Source organism: Scophthalmus maximus, chromosome 7 (genome assembly GCF_022379125.1).
Source record: "Scophthalmus maximus strain ysfricsl-2021 chromosome 7, ASM2237912v1, whole genome shotgun sequence".
In the NCBI taxonomy this organism is placed as follows: Eukaryota; Metazoa; Chordata; class Actinopteri; order Pleuronectiformes; family Scophthalmidae; genus Scophthalmus; species Scophthalmus maximus.
In genome coordinates, this window is record NC_061521.1 from 8904141 (window position 1) to 8927031 (window position 22891).

Below are 22891 nucleotides of genomic sequence, written 5' to 3' on the forward strand. Positions count from 1 at the left end.
CTCCGCCAAATTATACATGTATAAAGACCTTCAGAGACCTGCAGTACATCTTTTGAACAGCACGGAGCAGTGGAGACACAATGACGCGACTGTTTGTTTTTTTGTTTTTCTAACTGATTCACATTGACATTGCAAATTCAGTTAAATACAGACAGAGCAGCTCATCTGCTCTGTTACATTTTGACTGTTTTCATGCAAGTCTGTTGAATAATAGCAACCTGAAGCAACGCAGTCAGTCCATTGCATTGAAAGAATTGCTTATCAATGGCAGAAAAGTGATTCCCCCACAAGCTTTTGACATATTGTATATGGCAAAAAAACCCCAACTTAAATACAAAATAATAATTCAACAACGGTGTAACAAAGGCAGCTTTCTGACTAACCACTGAGGTGAAACCTTTGCCAATGGGCTTTGAGACCATTTCGTGGGGAGTTAAAGATAGCCATCGGACCGTTTTCACACTACTTTTGCAGAAGCAAAGCCCCATGAAAAGGCAGTCAAGCATTGCTTGCACCTAACTTGTGCTGTTCCTTTCAAGATAAGACTTCACAGCTCGGTGCTTTTGTCTCGCTGGCCCTTGAACTGGATTTGAACTCTGCCTCTCCATTATTTTCGCTGCATTTTATAGTTTGTAAAGGACAGATTTGTAATGTTGAACGTGGCTCTATGGCTTTTTGTGTGTCAGGCTGTGAATCAGGGAGAACGTCAATATATTTAAAATATTCATTGCTAAGGAAGAATAAATGTCTTCAAAGGTGCAATGAATCAAGGCTTTTTGTGTATGAATGCAAATTGGCATGCAGTCAAACATCATAAAGTGAAATGAGTCTCGGCAAATAGTGAAAAAGCCTGGGGCTGCTCCTGCCATTCATTTACCCTCACAACTACAAAACCTCTGTCCTCACAGTTTATGATCCACAGTGGCCGTCATGGTTCTCAGTGTGCCTCATCCAGCCTGTGGAGAAAATTGCCTTTGGCAGCAGCGATACCAATCATTTCACACACACACACACACACACACACACACACACACACACACACACACACACGACAAAACAGAACTTGATCATGCTTTTCTTTCTCTGCTCTTCCACAAAATACCCCCAACAAAGTAATGTACAAAGAAGCCCTCAATTTTAGAAAAGTATTTTTGAGGTAAAGTCAATATGCCAATTTATATGATGGTTTCTTTGGGCAGCTGCTAACAATTGAATACTTTAAAAAAACAAAACTTAAACTTTACTTTCATGTACAGAGCGATAAGCATTATATGTAACTTTTTGAAGAATCGTTCCTTTGTGCGGATACAATAATAGTAAATGAGTGGGGATGCTGTTTACCAATAGATCATAGGTTATGATATTTGAATGTAAAACCTAGTTTTGCTGAAGACCCCATGTAGATAAATGTAGTGTGAAACAGCCCCTGCAAAACAGTTGTCAGACCGAAAGTGGCTCCATACCTCAAGGATGAGATGAATAATAATGAAATGAATAATTTAACTACAGTGCTACAGAGCAGTACAGTGAGCTTCAGAAGAGAGAGAAAATAGTCTGCAATTATAGTTTTACTATTAAAAAGATTAGTGCGCCTTAGTAAGAGCAATATTTGGGCTGCGAGGTTGTGAAAGGTTTGCTGGTTGGATTTTCTTCAAGCATGACACGGTTTATCTTTTAAGCTGCATAATTTATCAGGAGACCACCCCCCCTCCTGGGTCCAATGGTCAACTTGACCACTATCCTCCGGAAAAGTGCTGCAAGGAATGTGGACTACAACCCTTTATAAACACCTCATCAACATGCACAACGGTAGGCTTGATGTTTTTGTTTAAAACTGTTAAAACTACAGCCTCCATGGATTAAAAAGTGAGAAACCTTTAAGTATTAATTTTGACAGATTGCCAACCCTTCAAAATGTTAGACTACCCAAATGTTGCTTTTATCTGTGCTTAAAACTGCTGTTCAAAACGTTAGAAAACAACTTGCCAATCATTAATAAAGCCAAACTTGTGTGTGACAGTCAAACTCTATAATTTCCCCATAACCATTTGCCACAAATAATTATTCAATTCATTTGTGTATACCTTTTTTTTTAACTAGTTGTTTGTTATTGTCTAAATTAAATTTAGATACATTTTCTCTATTGCTATTAAATGACGTCTGAGCTGCAGTTACTCGGAAGTGACGACACAAGTGACTGAAAACATGTTTGGACAATGTTTTTTTATACCTTGTGTGTGCAGTGGGGCTCAATAAACCTCTTTTTCGCCGTATTCTTTCTTGCGTTGCGCCTATTTTTATTATGGGGCGTCAAAACGCTTTAGCTTTCATGAACAACGCGCATCATCAACAACTGATGAAATCCTCGACTTAAACCCCGCCAGATAGGTCAGGCTGTCAAGCGCACAAAACACCGAAAAGAAGCAGACACACATTTTCCGAGTTAAATATTTCGATTTCAAAATAAAACTACTTCAATGTGCCACCTCAGGAGTGTTTTTTTAATTTGAAGGGAATAGACCGGAAATGGAATGGTTTCTGCCACTTCCTTGACGGCGAGCGACGCATGCCCATGTGATGTGTGTGTGTGTTGTCTGGAGTGTGCAGACGGAGCAGTCCGCGGTCAGGAGCGAGTTCTGTAGCTACACCGGAGACGGAGTCTCCCGCTGAGCTGCTTCGCTCTCTGCTGAGAAATGAACCATTAAGCGCGTGTGTATCGATGTAGCGTTAGCCGCGCCTGAACTCGCCCGCACCGCAGGTCAAGCAGCACCATGAATTCAGCCGGTAAGTAAACGCTAGCTTACTTTCAACAATTCGACCATTTAAAAAAAAACCCTCAAACACAAATATGGTCAAACAAGGTCTCAATTGGCGATGGCTTCGCGTCGGCTCACCGACAACAAGCTCGTCGGTGAGCCTAGCCGTGTTAGCATGGTTAACCTGCCTGCTGCGGAGAGCTAACGCGGTTAGCCAAGTTGTCTGACACCGAGGCTTCGGTCCACCAATTTGACACCGACTCAGCAGTGCTGACGCAAAGTGAACGCCATTGCTGTGGTACCCGACAGTCTTGACCCCTTCGGTTCAGTAGAAACTTGTCGGTGTGAGTCGGCGGCGTCAGAGAAGGAGTCCCGACTACACGACTGTGTGTGCATGTGTTGTGCTGCGCTGGTGCGTTCAGGCGTCAGCCGCTAAAACAACAGCAGGACGTGATTTTCAGGTTCTTCTCTCCGCCCTCTACTCTCCCCTAACGCTCATTTCCCCTCCGACCACCCCAGGATGCTGACAGTCACTCGGGCGGCGCCGACGCAGATGACGGTGCACGGGAGCGGAGCTCGGCGATAAACCCCCGAACCGCGCAGGATTATTGTTATTATTTTTTGTTAAAGCGCCCAGGGCGGGCCGGTCCGTGAAGCCACCATGACCAAGCCCGAGTCGAAGAGGAGCGGCGTGGCCGCGGCCAGCGTCGCCGGGAAGTGCGCCACCGCCGCATCCGCCGGCGAGCAGGTCAACAGCGGCGCGGACGAGCCGGGCGGCGCGGGTCCGAGCGCGCCGACGAGAGCCAAGGTGATGAAGCAGCCCTCCAGGGAGAGCCTGCACCGGAGGAACACGGAGTGCGAGGTGTACGACGACGGCACCAACACCTTTTTCTGGTGAGTGCTTCCCGGTGTCAGCTGTGTGAATGTCAACCGCAGGATGCTGCGTTGTCATCCGAGGGGATGGCGGCGTTCTGTCACTCCACGTAAGCAATGGCCTCAACGTTTCAGGGTTCCTGCTGCAGGATGCACGTGTCTGGAGACAGCAGGGCGTGTGGCGGGTTTTCAAGGTGAACTGAAAGACAGGCCCAAGAGACATCCACCATTCACAATTCATTTGACCTTGTTCCAAACTGTGCAGTGATTCACAGAGGAAGGAGTCCGAGCCAAAGCGTGTTTTGGTTAAACGATTCAAATGAAAAAATGATAGCAGGTAATCCACGAGGGTTTCTCCGGGGGGGGGGGGGATCCAGGGGTTTCAGAGGTGCACCGTTAACGTTTGCCATAACACACATATGCCCGTTCGAAGCTGTGCGCGTGTTGTTGTCATGAGATTTGCCGATGACCCAGCCTGCTCAGCAGAAAGAGATCAGTGACAGACTTAAGACGGATCTTCTGTCCATGCGGCGAACTGGAGGAGGGAGTGCTGCATGCACACGCTGACAAAAATTCACAGAGACGAGAGCACAGTGACACGCGCGCAGGTGCATTCAGGTGAGAGCATGAGGCCGGTCTGGAAAAGTGACATTCTCCTCTGCAGCCTACTTTAATTTGAAGCCACTGCGGCCCCTTTTCAACCTGTCACTCCAGGAATATTTAAGCCTGATTAAGTGCCCGTGTGCCTCGTCTCTGTGCTTAGAGCACGAGGCATTAAAATCTGCTAAGCCATCCAATGTCTTTGGCACCTGAGGGAACTGGTCCTCCCTTAATGAGACGTTTATCATTATTGTGTTGCCGCCCTGGAATCCAGCTCAACTGTTATTCTAATACTGGAGAGTTGAACGCCCATGTGTGTGGTTTTTTTTGGGTTGCCATTGCTTCTGTTCCTTGTTTCTCTGTCTCTGATCCTTATATAATCGCAATCTTTTTATTAGCTGGTCATTGTCCGTCTTAGTTTTCACCCGTTCCTCATTGTATTGATGATGAATGTGCAGCATAAGTTACCATGGCACTGTACCCCGATAAGAAATGAACCACCATCATTACCTTTTAAGATTCAGGGCTAAACCTGCCGTAACCTCGCTAACCACGAATCCTGCTTAACAGTACAGGCCTAAGGTCAAACACAAGGGCTTAATTACACAGCGAGAACCAAACAGGGATTTCCTCATTGGTTTGATTTGTTTCAGACATGCACCTAGTTCAGTGTCGGCATGCCATGAAAACTTCTTTTCGCTGCACGACATATTGTCCCATAAACGATAGCGATACACATTTTAAGACCATTTTTTCATACTGAATCATGTGAGCTTGCCGTATCGGCCTACGCGATTTGTGTCGCTGCTGAGAGACATGTTATGCACAATTTTGACATTGTGCCTTTAGAAAGATCCCTATTTTCTGACATTTTATAGACCAAACCAGTAATTGATTAATCATATGATGAGAACAGATGAGAGGACAGAAGCAGCCATAAATGAATGTCATATTTATTTAGCCCAGTAAAGTTACAAACGCCATTTGAAATGCATGTTGAAGCCCCACTGTCAGCTCAGGACAACATTAGGATATTTCTACATATGCTCCAGTCGGTCATGGGCTGCACTCAACCAGTGTCTTGTTTTGTCTCGATGCTCAGCCTCAGTCTTATTGTTAAGTTTTATACAAAGCTTAGCCTGGGCTGGTATTTCCACTGCGTCTTTACACTCCTGGTGATGTTGTGTGGTTGTCAGGCAACAGAAAACCCAGGTCCTCCCCTGTGCCTCCTGCCAAACAGGTTGGATAAGGACGTGGAGCAAGGAGAGAATGCTCAGAACACCTGTTGTGCCACCTCTGTGACTCAGACTGAGCCATAGGGCTTGTGGAGGGGGTGGCATTCTGTAGGTTGGTGGATGGCGCTTTTCAACAATTGTTATACATGCAATATGCCTTCAGTTATAACACTTTTTTATTACCAAATCCCCTGAAGAGACTATTATCCGTGTAGCTAGAATCTCATATAACCGTGGTCCATGGTCCCATTGACCTCCGTTGCTGTCCCAAAACAGTTAGACATACACGAAGGAGCCAGCACCAGCTGACATTTTTCTAAATTTCCCTTAATGATAGCAAACATGTACAGTGTTGCTAAAACAACCCCATGACTGACACGAATCTCTGCAGGGTAGCTGTTTGGAGCACACATCACTAAGCATGCTCAGGGACACAGTTTCATGTTTTTTTGGCACAACGTTTGCCAGTTCGATTTGCTGACAGGAACAAATACACCCACGTGTTTATTATGAGAAGCCACATGACTAGTATTTTTGGCCTGTGGGGAGCAATACAACATCCCAGTCAGATGACAGATACACAGCCCCTGCTTGTCATTCGATTTAGAAGTTGTTCAGGGAGATATACACATGAGCAATCGTATCGTCTACTGCTGAGACATGCCCCCAATTGTTGTTGTGTATTCTGGCCACCTGTTCAGTTCAAGTCCAATATTCTATTTTGATTTAGCTCTAATTTGGTCTCCTCTTACTTATGATCAAGACATCACTGATATTGTTTACGCTTTTGGCTTATACCAGATATATCGGAATAGGCTTGCATGTTGGATAATAAGTAACAAGAAATATGTTTACGGTTATTAGACACTGTAACAATGCATGTTTTACAACTGTAAAATGTTAAGCACATGGCATTTGAAAATGAAAGAATACAATTTTAAGGAATGGCTATCTAAATTGTTGTATATGTCATGTTAGCTATGTCCTTTTAACTGATGTAGCTTTAAAGTATTTTGTTAACTTTCAAAATTCCACGGAAACTTGTGCGATTAAGCTCAGCGACATTGTAAAGGTGTTCCCGTATGAAGCGCCACTGCGTTCATCACTTATTTGTGTGCGCTGCTGTGCGGTGCCCTATTATTAGCTGACTGACTTGGCCTGTCAGTTCACTTCACGGGGAGTTTCAAAGTTCACTTGCTCAAAATGCTGTGTGGTGTTTAACTGAGTTGAGTTGGTCTTTTTTTTTTGACGGCAGGAGTGCCCCGAACTAATAAAGGATCTGCGACAGGTCTGATTTTTGTAGTGACCCAGACTCTGGTGATTTCTATTGAGTCTGTTCTCTTGTCTCTTTTGTACACACTGAATAATAATGATCACTGGCCATCTAAACAATCCAAGTATCTCAAGTTTAGTATTAAACCCCGGCACTGACTCGTCCAGTGCTCCTGCCACACCTCACTCTCTCTCTCTATCAGCGATCTTTCCAAAGACCATTCAAGAGCTTTCTAATTGAGAAATCCCTGTGCTATTTATTATTGCATGTTCTTTTGACTTATATGTTATCAGCGAGTCGTTAAATAAAACTTTGCACCCTGCGGAGAGATAGTCCCACAGATAGCATGGATTTCTATTTGCACTACTATAGTGTGCAACTGTTGACAAAGGCCAATGTTTCCCTGGCATGGCGTGATCTGGGAGATATGAACCTATTGCCAACAGCACGGCCTGAAACCTGACGTTCAACTTGTCAAACAAATTATATAAATGTTAGTTGTTCAAGGGGCCATACACAGCCGTAGCTGAATCACAATCAGGCACCAAAAAAATTTGAATGGAAAGCTATTCTTCATATCTCTCTGTAACTTTAAGTGAAAGAAAGTGTTGAAATGACTCAAAACCATTGGCACCATTGCCAAACCACTCTTTTCAGCTGAAGTAACCCAGTTTTCCCAACAGAAATCTGTTTCAGCTCATTCGTTTGATCTCTTCTCCCTTTCATTTTTCTTCACATATTGCTAAACACTCTCCCGTGGTGTTGTCAGATAGCACCGATAATTAGATTTTTCACTTCCCAGTGGCTTATCTTGAATTTTACTCTTTTGGGGGTATTAATATCCCTCTCTCTGTCCCTCCTGTCCTTGTTTCTCTCCAGGCGAGCCCATACTGTGACCGTGCTGTTCATTCTGACCTGTGCTCTGGTCTACGTCACCCTGTTGGAAGAGACCCCGCAGGACACGGCCTACAACACCAAAAGGTCAGTAGGCGGTGCTTGTCATTTCCTCTGTGTTCGAGGAGGACCCAACAGGTTGCCGAAAAAAGATCCACTTCATCCACTGAAGCCTTTTGATTGTACCAAAGTTTGATATAATAACTTAGGAAGCAGTGAGAACAACTGTTTAACTTATAATCAGCATCTCTGGGAATTGTGTCTTTCTGTCCCTTGTTCTCTGTCTTGTCCCTTGTAACAATAATTCAACAGCCACTTAATCTTTGAGTCGTGGTCTGATTGTCTGAGAAAGCAGTTGAATGCTAACTATTTGCCTATAGGTTCACATAACAGCACCAGCCAATAACCACAGCATTTATAAGCATTTATAATCATATTTGCTAAATGCCTCATTCAAAAATTGAATCCCTTCTATTTTTAATAGAATTAACATTGAGTCCAGCTGGCTCCTCAAGAAACTGTGTATGACCATGAAAAAGAAGAGCATAAATGTCAGCTCATCTTTTGATTTTATTTTGATTTGGCATGTGTTAAATCCTTTTCTCTTTCAACACACAGAAAATATGCAAGCCAGTACCAATCCAATTTCTGAACCATAGAGACTTAAAGAGACAATTTACCTCTAATATGAAAGCACAGTGTGTACATTTCCACAGATTGTACAGACCTCCGAGGAGAGCCATCCCCCTCTCTTTCCGTTGTATCATCTAAGGACCCAGCTCAGACGAATGTTTGGACACTTACTCAATACAGGAAACGCCACGATTGCGTAATGGATCATGCGAAGTAGAATGTGGAAAAAAGTTCCTAATTTTAGTTTAGAGCTATTTTTAAAATGTTCATTTGCTTTGAACCAATGGGGCTGAATATGTGAACGTGTATTTTTTGACATAGTGCAAGCACAAGCAAGCTGCATAAATGATGTGTGTGTGTTGTGGGATTGCGCTTAACAGGATTTGCTGCAGTCAGCGCAGTCCGGCTCGTCGGGATAAAGACCCCCAGTCCTGGCAGCCACACACACACACACACACACACACACACACACACACACACACACACACACACACACACACACACACACACACACACACACACACACACACACACACACACACACACACACACACACACACACACACACACACACACACACACACACACACACACACACACACACACACACACACACACACACACACACACACACACACACACACACACACACACACACACACACACACACACACACACACACACACACACACACACACACACACACACACACACACACACACACACACACACACACACACACACACAAGTTCCTACACATGTAACCTCACTTTGACACAGATGTACAAACACTGACTTTCTTCCCGCTCACACTTGTTCAGTCTGTCATGCAATCACACACTGGTGCTCCCACACTTGTTGGCAAACAAACTATCTAAATCTATTCCAAGCTTCCACAGTACAGTACATTTAGAAGTTCAGAGCAGTGTCCTCATGTGGTCTTCTGGTTTTCAGCACATCAGCAATTAGCGGCAACACAACCTGACAGCAACAGTTTGAGATTGGCGTCTTGCCTCAGTAAACAAATGGAATGATGATAAGGGGTAATTGTCCGTAGCCGGCTGCTGAGACAGGCCTCTAGATTTATGTTTTGTCAACATTATTTTCCCATCCTCCTCTTTGTAAAATACAGTATGAGGAAAGCCAATGGTTTTAAAGGATGGATGGGTTTTTGCTTAAGGCTTGGAAGTGTTTTCAGTCCACATGAAAAAAGACTTAATTATTTGTATATATAATATAGCAAAAACCTAACTTCAATGTTTCTGTGTTTCTACTCGTGCTCCGTTAGGGGTATTGTGGCCAGCATCTTGGTGTTCCTCTGTTTTGGAGTGACACAAGCCAAAGATGGACCCTTCACCAGACCACATCCAGGTAAGATGAGTACTTTTGTCACATAAACTTAAAGGAATGGTAAATGGACTGACTTTTCTCATCTGTCGACCTCCTGCGCCATGCTGCCCCCAGTGTGACACGCGTTATGAAACGAGCCGCGGCGCTAAAGTATTAAAGACCATAGTATCAATGAGCACCAACGTTGTTTGTTCTGTTGTCGTTACTGAGAAATTAGGGGCGGGGGGAAGATTTCATATTCCTTATTGCTTCATAAAAGTTATCTTGCACATTTTATCTCAACAACTCCATTGATGATGATCTGGCTATTATCAGCACAATGTAGCTACTTTACTTACACTTAGGCAAACATAAGGTGGAGCTTTTATAGTTCTTAGATAAAGCTGGAGAGTTTAATTATTGAAAATGTATCACCATTGACATCATACCATCAGTTCACAATGATCACAGTCAAACATCTTCATCTGCCTTCTCTCAACTTTCTTTATTTAGTATACTCTGTTTTTTGAAGAATTATGTTAAAAAATGTTTTATTTATTCTATACTGTACTGTCAATTTATTGATACAGTTTTACACGTTGAACATTTTTGCATTTAAATGTTCAATCTTAAATCTCGCCTTGAGCTCCAACATTGCCTTAGCTGTCTTATCGAAGTTAAAATGCCGAAGGACAACTAAAGAAAAGTTTTTAGAGTGTGCCAAAGCAGGCTCAATTTCAACAAGTATTTTGGTCATGTTGCAGAGCTGTTTCATTCCACTTTGAATCACATCCAGATTATGTCAGTGTGACACTTGTTTACCCACTGAAAGAGTGAGGGGGCTGAAATGGATCTATGAAAAGCCTCACTGACCTGAGAGCGTTCACCACCGCTTCACTCTACAGCAACAGTTGTGAATCTCATGTTGACTTTTAAGGGTGTTTTAGCCCGGTGAGAGCTGGGAACCGGTACGCACATAAGCTAAATGTAATTAACAAAGCAAAGGAGACATCCAATTGGATGAAGTATTTAGTTGAAAGGAGGTGAGGGGAAAGAGCTTGGAGCTTGTGTTATTTAAGTAGCCAATTAAAAAAAGATATAGTAGGGGTGGAAATAGATGTGCTTTGTAACAGCCATGCAAATTGAATGTAAAATGTCTTGAATGTGTGACTGGATATCCTAATGGTAGAAGAAGGAAGGGAGGACGCCATGTCACGACAAAGAAGCTGGTAGCTGGTGGATTTGAGGGGACAGTTGAGAGGAAGAGCGACTTGTTGGACAGTATCTCCTACTTACACGACACACCCAACTTTTCCACAAACACAGAAATCAAAAGGCTGTTTAAGCTCTTTATAAAAACTTTCAATATATTGTGTATACAATATTGCAGAAGAGCTGTGGCAGTTAAATATTTCTCTAATGAGTCTGCATTATGATTGAAGGAGGTTCTCTATTTTTCTTTACCTCTGTGTTTAAGCTTTTTGTTTTTTTGGTTTAGATATCGCCTGCACTATTTATTCATTTATTATTATAATTATTTTCTAGACAGCATTAAACTATTTAGTTGGTTGACTAGCCTGACCATGTTGACCACCACCTATTTTATTTATTTGCTACACACAGTGAATGGATAATTTAAACAGTTCAGTTCAGTAAAAGTATTTTCATGTTAAGGTTTTAACCAGGCTGTGCATGTAGACACATCTTGTGTCTTACATAACGCAACTCTACAGGGAAAAGAAGGAAGGAAGATAACAGGGTGTGGACGACACTGAATTTTGTCGGTGTGAAGTGGTGGACAAGAATTTGTTCCACTGTTCTTGCATATCTTGTGCCTCCTTGCCCCTTTTCTTATTGTCAATTAGAAGACAAGGGGTTCTGTATTTTTTCGTGTATTGAGTGAAGGTGTCATACACCCTGACCTGCTGAACCAGCCAAGTAGGTTCAGTTGTGTTTGTTCACGTTGTTGCAGTTATGTTGAAACTCCACAGCTTTGTATCATGGGAAAAAAACTGTGAGGGAGTTTCAGATTTATAACCTGCAACTCCCCCATGGCGACTAGCTGGGAGCATTAGAGCAAATCCAATTAATAAATATGAATTCAAAAGATATATAAATAACAGTAACAGTTGAATTTGAAAAAACGGTAACCTCATTCTTAAGAGGGGGATTTGTTCAAGCTACTATTAAAGAAAGAAAAAAAAACAGGTCTTTTTTTACACATTTTACATAAGCTCTTTTACTTATGTTATAGAATTTCACTTTATCCTTTGTAGGAGCACCAAACACACTGAACTTATTAATTTGAAAACCACCACATCACAGATCCATTATTTTGCATTTTTCACATTGTATGACATGTACATATTCCCTTTAAACTACAGAGACTAAAGCTGAAGTTATTAATAAAGAAATAGCTGAAGTCCACTATAAATTGTTGCTACAATTTCATCAACCATTTTCTCTCTCACTCTGTAGCTTACTGGCGGTTCTGGCTGTGTGTCACCGTCGTCTACGAGCTGTTCCTCATCTTCATCCTATTCCAGGTGGGTCCACTGATGATGTTGATGCCATCGCTGACTGAAACACTCACACTGGCACTCGCTGATATGAAGACGATCACTTTACAGAACAAACAGTGCATGACGAGATGAAAAGACAGTCAGATTAATAACATCATCTGTTCATTTGAAAGCATTTCAATATGCTGAATATGTCAGACTTTCTGAGTAACTGCCACATCTTTTCTTGTGTTCTCAGTGTGGCTCTGTGTCTCCATGAAACTACTTTTCAGGAAGAATAAGTGCTGACAGTTTCTATACTTCCCCCTCTAACCCCTGTTATCCAGACGGTGCATGACGGACGACAGTTCATGAAGTACATTGACCCCAAATTGGGGGTACCCCTCCCAGAGCGCGACTATGGAGGGAACTGCCTCATTTATGACCCTGGCAACACCACTGACCCCTTCCACAACATCTGGGTGAGACTATTTATTTCATTCATCCTATTTTAGTATTTTATTCTGTCGCACGTGCCACCTGTCCTTTCACTCATGTGACTTTATATGACTCGTATGTCTTATTGGCATTGGGGCAACAGCTACATAGATTGGTTTGAAACATGCAACAACTCAGACTATTGTAATATTTTGCTGAAAACTTCCTGGTAGCAGGCCGTTGTCCAAGAAATTCAATTTCCGTCCCGATCCTGCTATTTATATTGTGCTATGCTTTTATCCTCCGTTATAACTTCTAAGTAAATGACCAAGATCTGCAATACATGAGTCTGTAAACATCCCACAACCTGCATTACTGAGAGAATCCTGTCTTTCTCTGTTTCTTTCACTCATCAAGTCACATAATTACTCTCCCCTTTAGTTCTCCTTCACTGTCTCTTTCTCCTGTGCTCTATTTCTAACATCTCTCTGGTGCATACGCACACAAACACACAGTTTTGAATGTGACTGCATGCTAACAGCCTCTAGAGGATTGTGTCTAATGCAGATTATATCCCCTCAGTTACAACCAGGACTTCTAACTGTTATATTCAAAATATAACAGTTGGGGTTTCTAGGGAAGAGAACACTGTAAACTAAAATGTGCAAAATTTGTAAGCTTGAAAAATCCAAATCATGATTAAGACCTGGTTTTGGGTTTATTTTATTTCTCGGCCTTACGATGCCACGTTTTGTCTGATCCAGTGAACCAGTACTCATTGTGCTCTTTCCTGGTCAGGACCAGTGTGAGCTAAGGACTTTTTACTGTATTGTATAATCTTCCAATTAATTTCCTAGTTAATTGTTCTTCTATAAAATGTTAGAGAATTGTGACAAATGGCTGTTATAATTTGTCGCAGCCCAAGGTTATGTGTTCATCATTCGTTTTACTTGACCAAATCTGAAAAACATTGGAACATTGACTTAAGGCTATCGTGCCTTTGCAGTACGGTTCCCCAAACCCTGGAATGACTTGCCACCTGTAAAAAAAGAAGCTTTCATCTCTGTGTAAATTGTGATATGTATTATTTCATCGTGTTGCTTTTTCTGTTGTTTTATTCTTTTGTGAAGCACTTGAGAAAAGTGCCATACAAATAAAGCAAATTATTGATATTATTATGATTACTTATTCTTAATATAAATGAATGAATTTGACATGACAAGCTATATTTTTGATGATGACAACGTGTTAGAGTAACATGTTGGTTTGTTTCTACAGGATAAGATGGATGGCTTTGTTCCAGCTCACTTCCTGGGATGGTATATCAAGGTTAGTATGGAGAAGGTCTCGTAACACACTGAACATGACTAAACTCTTACATGCAGTAACAGCCCGTCACAATTTTAACTGCCCAAACTTTCAAATTCCAGTATATATCATGTGGCGAAAGAAACACGTCTTTCATTCATATGAAATTCTCTGTCAGCAATATTTTCCCTTATTTGTTTGGGGCTTTGAGTTCTTCCACCTGGAACTTATAAAGAAATGAGAGCAACATGAAGGCAGCACAAACAAAAATAGAGGAGAGTAAACATGGAGCTTATACCTAAAAAGGGGGATCTAATTTAATATGCTAAGAGGAAGAGTTTTTCTTAAATCGAAATTTCTTTGCTAGTTTCAGTCCGACACAGTCGTCATTTTTCCCGTTTCCGCACTCATACGCACTTGTGCCCACCTGCACACCCACAGTATTGTTGGTCTTAAAATGTTGTGAGGTGCATTGACCACACCACTTGGGCCACTTAGTTTGTTAAAATAGAGCCGCGAGTGTCAACTCTTATATCTATAACAATATTGGGATAAAATCTTTAATTTGTTTACAAATAAAGAATCAGTATGGATCTTTCAAAGTCATAATGGAAAAAATTTACCCTGACTCAGGTAGACTTTGGGTGTCTTAAGCAGATGTATTTATTACAAGAGCCAAATATATTTTGAGGAGAGTTGTGGTTCATTACACACTCATCTCACAAATATCTCCATAGTAACCCTCTTGTCTCTGTCTGAGTATGTTCTATATTTACCGCAGTGCATCTCCCAAGATGTAACCTAATTTCTGCGACTGTGACGCCCGAGACAGCCTCAGCTAACCGTCGACTCTCCCGGCATTCCAAAGATAAGACGACCTCGCATAGGGGAATCAAACACTCGTGTTTGCAGTCTCTCTGAGAGGAGAAGCGAGAAAATCCTAGACATAAGTGTCTCAATTTCCACTCACTATCTGATCAGTATGTCGGAAAAAAATATGTCCTTTAAAACTTGATCATTATTTTCTGTGATAGACTGGCAACCAGCGTCTTACTGTAAGTCTGGTGTTGTGTGAAACACATTGAAAGCACCAGTCTGTAGAATATTAAGTTTTCTCTCTATAGTATCTTCCTGACCTACTCCCACTCCACACCATCCTCCTCCTCCTCATCCTCCCCTTTGCTCTGTTTTCTTCCTTAGACTCTGATGATCCGGGATTGGTGGATGTGTATGATAATCAGTGTCATGTTTGAATTCCTGGAATACAGCCTGGAGCACCAGTTGCCAAACTTCTCAGAGTGCTGGTGGGACCACGTACGTACAAACAGTCGTTTACTGGTTCTCTCTTTTTTTTTGTGCGGAACTATTTCACATTATCGTGGTTATTATGTCAGTACTTTCATGCTGGAGTTACAGAAGCAAATGAAAATCGGTAGCAATAAAAATGCAATATGAAGCACAAACATGTCTGCTCATTTAAGACAATTTAAAACACAGACTCAGCATGCTCTTTCTTTAGAAACACTGATGTGTTAGAGACAGCAGATTGTGCATAGCCACAAGACATCCCAGCTCCTCAATCCTAAGCAGCGATGGATGCAGATTTAATGCTGGCAGTGAAGTCTGAATCAAGACTGGCATGTTTCCAGAACTGTGAGCTGGAGATTCCTGTGAGGCACCACGGGAACACACACACGGATTGAAGAGACTGAGACAAATTGTTGTATAACTGTAAAAATTTACGTCAAAAAGAAACATGGTCACAGGACATTTGTTGACATGTTAAAGCCATTGGAGGACCGGGGTGCAGGGAGTGAGGCTGAATTTTTAATAAGTAACAATTTTTGTACAGATAAGCTACCTGGCATAGCTAACCTGCCATTTTCTTATCTTTTCACAAATACAGCTGCATCAGCGTTCCACATTAATTGTTGTATACCCTGGTACGTAATGTATTAAAGCGGTTTTATTTTAGCTACTGGGACACATGAGAGCAATTCAATTCTCATCTGTTTGTATGATAATAGACATAAATTATACCAGTGGGGAAACTGCACTGCAGTCTAAGGAGCACAAACAATAGCAAGTGATCAGTGAGAGAAAATAACTAAATAAACTAATAAACAGTTTGGGTATATATAATTATGTAAAGATAGACTGTTGACTGTAAAACATTAAGTTGACGGGTTTGTAGCAAGTAAGGGCGGTGACTAAAGTTGTTGCACAAACAGCTGCTTATATACAGTACATTAAATATGGATTAGAGCCCAGGTTTATAGGCTACATGTAGAATATAAATATCTACTATTATGCTCTTTAAAATAAGAAACAGTTCTCATGACAAAAGGTCAGGTTGCTTTGGAAGACTACACGCGTCATATGATGTTTTCTTTTCATTCTCCCTTCCTTAAGTTGTGAGGGAGAGGAAGCCACCAAACCTCAGTCTTAAAGGAATGATTAAGTGTAAGTTTTACCTTCTCACAGGCGGCAAAGAACCTAACGGGAGCGAGAGTGAGGGAGATTTAAGGCTCAGTCTGTTTTCACCCACACAGTCTTAAGAAAAGGTCTCATCTGAGATGCTTGTGTGGGTGGATCACGGTTGTATAAGGGCATTAATACTAAGCCCTCTGTTTTTTACCCTTGACTTGAATTGTTCCGTTTCCTCTCTCCAGTGGATCATGGACGTGTTGGTGTGTAACAGTCTGGGGATCTACTGTGGCATGAAGACCCTGGCCTGGTTGTCGATGAAGCCCTACCAGTGGCAGGGCCTGTGGAACATTCCTACATACAAGTACATCCCCACATTTCTGCTCTGAACAGAACAACATTGTTTTTGTAATAACTTTATTTAGACGTATCACTGTCAGAACTTTATGTATGTTTATTTCTAGTCGTGTCTTTGTGTCACAGGGGAAAGATAAAGCGTATAGCATTCCAGTTCACGCCGTACAGTTGGGTGAAGTTTGAGTGGAAACCTGCGTCCAACCTTCGCCGCTGGCTCGCCGTGCTCGGCATCATCTTTACGGTGAGAAATAGACTGTATTTTGTCGACGTAAAAGTTGTCACGATGGCAACAAAGAATGAGATTGTATGAGAAAATATTGAAAATTAAACATGTATCCTCATCATACATGTCCTCAACATACTCCACATTCTTCAAATGTTTTCCGTCATAAACCACGACCTAGCTGAGAGATTAAGAGAAATATTACAAACAAAAAGTGTCACCACCACACCAATTCCTTTTTTCCCCCAAAACTTTTAATTGAGTAAAAAAATGAATCATCACGAGGGTAAAATATCAGTAATAGTTATTTTTCTTGCTTCAATAACTTAATCTCAATCATTGCCGCATATGAAAACATGATGAGCAACCACCCACAAAAGCAAATTTGATTAGCTAATTGGTGCAGGGTGTAGAAGGTCAAAGGTCAAAAGGTCCATTTCTAATTTAGTCTATTCAATTTTGAATTCCCAGTTCCTCCTGGCAGAGCTGAACACCTTCTACCTGAAGTGTGTGCTGTGGATGCCTCCTGAACACTACCTGGTGCTGCTCCGCCTGGTCTTCTTCGTCAACGTGGGGGGCGTGGCCATGAGGGAGATCTATGACTTCATGGATGACCCGTGAGTAGTCCTCCATGCATGAAGCTGAATGCTGGAGGGTGCGGAGGGGGTTTTGGGCCTTCTAAGTAGAGTGAGTTACACCGAGCACTTCCCACCACCACTGTAAGCATGGTAGTTCTTACCAACTCGCAAAGTGTCTCCTCAAAAAACTCTGCCATTGTTGATATGTCTTCCTCCTGCCCTATGTGCTACACTGCCCTCCGCGATTTTCTGGTGGTACTGCTCCGTTCCATCCTGTCCATAAGCTTTCGTGAATCTCAACTGTAATGTCATAGTAATATAAACTAGGTTCGAAGATAACAAGCATCACCATAGTGTTGCTGTGTGTCGTCGTTCTCACGCTTCTAAAAGCCTGACCTGTAACAGGACCTTTCCATGTGATAGTTATAATATTTGGACTTTCCGTCTGGGGCTGGTGTTCATCGCAGCTCATTAAAAACTCATATTTTTCCAGTTCCGTGCCAAGAGAGAAATCCTGTACCAGCATGTGCTGCGTGTGAAGTTCTTGTTGGCAAACTCCTCAGGTCAGCTTAAGGAGTGAAGCGTATTTACCTGGCTGATAATGTAAGCTGCTTACCACATCCGCCCGCGGAAAGCAGACATTTCTGCTCGCCTGACAAACAGACTGACACTATTGCACAGCAGGGGATTTTTTTTTTAAGGTCAATTGTGAGGAAACGTTTCCACTGTCACACACACAGTAGAACTCCATCTATGGCGTTACTGGTAACAGAATCCAACCAAAACAGTTGAGTGAAACTCAGTGTGGAGTACAGTCTGGGTTTCAGTTGGCAGTGGAGGGAAACTGGTGTACAGTGTAAAAATAGCAGTTAGATCGACATTACATGTTTGCTCCCGGCAGCTCTGCACTTTAGCGCTAATATGATTTCAATATGTATTATGCTATTGCCCACATCATAAGCTTGCCCTTCAAAAATCAAAAGTCCCTCCCAGTTATGCTACCGTTCCATAATTACCCCTTTTTGTCATTTTCCCACCAGGAGGTTCTACAAGAAGCTTGGCCAGCAGGCGTGGCTGGTGGCAGCCATCACGGTGACCGAGTTCCTCATCGTGGTCAAGTACGATCCCAACACAATCATGCTGCCCATCCCCTTCTTCATCATGCAGTGCTGGTTCATAGGGATCCTCCTCATCTTCATCTGGACCCTCTGGCGGTTCTTCATCCGGTAAGAAGTGGGCTCACTGGAGTTAGAACTGGGAATTGAGAAAAATGAAAAAGATTGAATACATGGATTCCTAAAACAAATGATCAATCCTTGTGCTCATTCAAGAAAATAAATAATAATAAGTAATAATAAGAGTAAAGATGTTGCAGATGAGGAAAGTAAAAACAAAATCAAAAAATATATAAATGATTAAAATGGTAAGTGAGAAAGTGAGTGAAAACACATTTTAAATGGTTTGATTTTACCTTCTGCTAAGCGTTAGCAATCCCCCAGCATGTTAAGCTTCCTGTCTGTTTTCTCCCCCGTCCTCCTCCCCCCTCTCTCTAAACCCCCCGCTCCGTCCCGCTAATGCTCAGCAGCAATATCCATGTCCAGTGAGGTGGGTGTAGGAGGGAGGCCCCGTCCACTCGCTCCTATCTGCTGTGCTGTTGCTTGTGTTTTCTTTTTCCTCTTGACACTATCCGATGTCGCTCGACCCGGATCCATCTCCTGCATGGCACTCTGCATCTTTTTTTGTTGTTGTGGTGAATTATATCATCCTAATTTTCTTGTTACATTCTTTTTACTCTCTGTCGCAGTCAGTTAAGCGACTGAAAAGACAAGCAGCCGGCTTGTGTTGACAATGTAGAAGTGATTGAATCCAACATGGAGGAACTGTTTGTTCACCCCACACACACTGCGTGTTGTTAGTCAGCATGCTGGGAGCATGTTGCAACTGTTCACAATCACTGTCTGGCGGAGACGTCTGTGAGAAAATCAGTGAATCCTGAATAAGTGTCCCTGCGTGTGATCTTCTATTAATAACGTGTCTGTTTTCCTTTGACCCTCCTCACAGTGACATCACGCTCCGCTACAAAGAGACCCGTCGACGCAAACAGGAAGCGCCCGCTGACTGGGACCGCCCCCTGGGCAACGGCAGCACGACCGCCCCGTCCGGGCGCAGCAAACTGAACGGCAGCTCCGAGACACTGCGGCAGAGGAAGTCCTGAGAGCGAGGGGGAGGGGGTATCGCGGGTTCAGCTTCTGAAGGAGAACGGACAAGGTTTGATAGGAAAAAAAATAAAATAAGACTGAAGGAGAATCGTGAGAGAGAGACGCATGTAGAGACGAACAGATGGACACTGCTTCACCGTGTAGACTGTTTCTGTGCCTACATGAACCAAGTAGTCACTCAAACAGAGGAGAGGGTGGACGGGGGCGTTTTCATTGGGTGCATTGTCTAGTTATTGTCATACTACAGGGATTTACCTCATTCTATTTTTTTTAAATAGCATTTGCGCAATTACATACACATGACATGTTTGTTATTTGTACATGTGAATAATGGGGGGGGGGGTTAAAGCTAAATCAAAGAGACGTAGAGGAAGGAGAGATATAGTTGACCGGCGAAATAAACGGAGCTCCCATTTTCTCAGCAGATGAGAAAAAGGTCGCCGGTGCAGTTTCTGTCGATGTAATGACTGATCTGGATTCCACTCATGGTCCACTGCTATGCAGTCCTCATTATCTATAAGAGTCTGGCCACCACATTGCCAAGCAGCAGTTGAAACTGAGCTTGGTTAATAATGACACCTTTCTGACACGGTCAGTTAACAGGTCAAAGTTCTCTTTTCTTAGGTTTGGTCCCAGTTTTCTTTTTTAATTCATCGTTTACATGTGGGAGAAATTATTTTCTTTTTATTTCTTTTCACAGAGGGGTGAATCGGCCTAAGCCGTCCCCTCCTCCCTCGCTTTGTTGTTGAAAAGAACAACACAAAAAACTAAAAATGAAGATGTACCATATTCTACGTATTTAACTTCTGATACTTCACATGGTATATGAGATATAGTTTGGGTATTTGTTTCTGTTATGTCATTACTGTTATTTCTTTAGGGTAAATCGATTGTGAACACTAGATTGTGCTCAAGGTCTTTTTTTTTTTTGTTGGCACTGAGAAATCCGCAGCACCGACGGACAGATCCACGACAATCACACCGACGGACGGCTGAGCTCAGTGTCCCTCCGATGGAGACATGAATGGCAGGACTGTAGTTGAGGAATGAGTGTGACTTCGGAATTCTTTTTTTTTTTAACGCCAAATGTTTTTTTCAGTTCCTCAATTCTTGAATTCATTAAAGATTTCATGTTCTGCCACGCCTGCTACCTGAAAAGGATGAAAACCAACCTAATATTGAGGAATGAAGGTTCAATGTGGATTTTCTTGTGTTGAGGTGTGGGAAGAGAACCAACCTTCCCAGCTCTCTGTGTGCGTGCTTGCGTGTGCGTTTGCCATATTATACATGCAATTAGCCAAAGCTTTGATCTTATTCTTGCTAAAGCCATAAATGCCAAGCCCGATACACTTGAGCAGCTCAAACTTCTGTTAAACCTCTTTTAAATTCCATTTTCGATTTCAAGCAGAGCAGAATTTCAAAGCCATTGGGGTCAGTCACTTCCGCTCACCGTTCTATGTTCCGAACACAACCTGACACCTGGAGGTCGCACTGTGGAAACCAAGTTCACTTGGACCATGAAGGTATGTGTCAGAGAGCCGAAGTTCCCCCAACGCCCTCGTTTCTGTCGCACTGCTCGTCCCTGATGCTCGATTTCCTCGTCCGTTCCAAAGTTGGTCAATGCAGGAGCTTAAACCTTTAGTCGATTAATCGCCCAACGTTGATCAACAGAAAATGAACCTGCAGCTTATGTCGTTATCAGTGTATAGCCAAATCATTCTCTGGCAGCAGCTTCTGTGTTGAATCTATTAGTCAAGAAGATAATCGGCAGATTCAACAGTTAATAAGAATAGTGCTTAGTCGCAGTCTTAAAATAATAATCAAGACTTTTCATTGTGATGCAACTAAATAAGCTTTACATTAAAAATAAACAAATAATCCAAATTCAGTCCAGCCTTGTTGGAACTCGACGTTTCCAACAAAAGCTTTATAGTCTCTTCAGGTCTCGTCGCTGTGTGAGAACCAGTTGTGAACTTCTGTGCGTCACTCATTGTGTGCAAGTGGAAACGTGCAACGTAGTTGATAAAAAGTAGACAACATCCGTGACTCTCGCTCCAAAATTGTCCTGTATAAAGATACTTCTAGTCGTTTTCTTGTGAATGTATGTCCAGCGGACTCTGCCGTTCAAATGAGAGGGTCGCTCTTCAGCTATCAGTTTATTTTACCACAAAACACCAAGATGAACTTTGTCATTTATGCAAAAGCTCACGATCAGGCGTACCTAGACTGCAACTGTTTGCATATGTCACCCTCTCCTTTGAATACAAGAGACTGGTTTGCACATTTAAAACCTCTCGCTGATTTGTAAAACTGTGTGCTCATTATTCTGTGCTGTCTTGATTCAGTCGCTTGAGGAACTTATTAGAAGTTCAGAAAGTGTTGTTTTTCTTTCTTCTCTGCTTTCCTTATATGAAAGTGTTACAGACGAGCTTCACCCTGTCCCTTTGTTCGCGTTTTAGATTGGTTGAAAGTGCATACATTTGCACATCATCAGCTCTGAAATCACTAAACAGTGAAGTCAGGGACTGAACTCTTAACTGAATGGAATTCAAATAAATGAAAACAAAGGGGACCTGTTCCTTAGTGTGTTAAAGCTGGTGTGTAGTTTCGCTCGCAGACACCAGGCGGCGGTGTAGGACCTGTTGATGTGTGTCTACTGCTGAGTGACCTGTGTTCTTGTCTCCCCGGCAATAACCTTTGGCAACTTGCAGCTAAAGCCATTATTTTCCAACCTGGGTTTGTGTAACTGTGAACATGTCAACGATCATAAAAACTGAAATATGCTGCTGCACCACATCCTTTTATAATGTTTTCAATAAAACCAAATGAAAACCTGTGTCTAACACAGTCTCTGCGTCATTTCAACCAAAGACATCACAGAGTTGAGTTTAAAATTAAATCTAGAAATGGAAGATTTGTGTTGTGTATTTCCTCTGCCACTGTGCAGGTTGGACGAGTACGTCAAGCAGATGAGATCATGACCGTGATTCACTTTTTTCTTGAAACACCGTATATCAACCAGAGAGGTTGCTAATCTATTTTGTTCTGCAACACACGCACGCACACGCACCAGGGAGTTGAGGTTTCCCTCATGTTTGTGTGCACATGAAAAAGAAGACGACATGAAGTTTCTTTGTTTCCTCACGGAGGATTTGAGGGAATAACAGCCCCATAAGAAGTGTAACCTTAGTGCAGACCATTTGAATTGTATGAATGGAAAATAAGACATTTGTTTTCATTCTAGTAT

At 42.3% G+C, this 22891-nt stretch overlaps 1 protein-coding gene across 2 annotated transcripts; it reads left to right on the plus strand.

Moving 5' to 3' along the window:
- Positions 1 to 1736: 1736 nt before the first annotated feature.
- ptdss2 (phosphatidylserine synthase 2) lies at positions 1737 to 22480 on the plus strand. Of its 2 annotated transcripts, none has more exons than XM_035643639.2 (13): positions 1737 to 1809; positions 3276 to 3650; positions 7617 to 7718; positions 9553 to 9635; positions 12072 to 12139; positions 12442 to 12576; positions 13811 to 13861; positions 15041 to 15154; positions 16513 to 16631; positions 16751 to 16865; positions 17319 to 17464; positions 18466 to 18651; positions 19487 to 22480. In XM_035643639.2, exons 2-13 carry the CDS (start codon positions 3418 to 3420, stop codon positions 19638 to 19640), a joined length of 1506 nt encoding a protein of 501 aa, XP_035499532.1. In that variant the 5' UTR covers positions 1737 to 1809; positions 3276 to 3417; the 3' UTR covers positions 19641 to 22480. The 2 variants fall into 2 exon arrangements, with proteins under 2 accessions (XP_035499532.1, XP_035499533.1); XM_035643640.2 differs by lacking the exon at positions 1737 to 1809 and adding an exon at positions 2546 to 2784.
- The last annotated feature ends 411 nt before the right edge of the window (positions 22481 to 22891 follow it).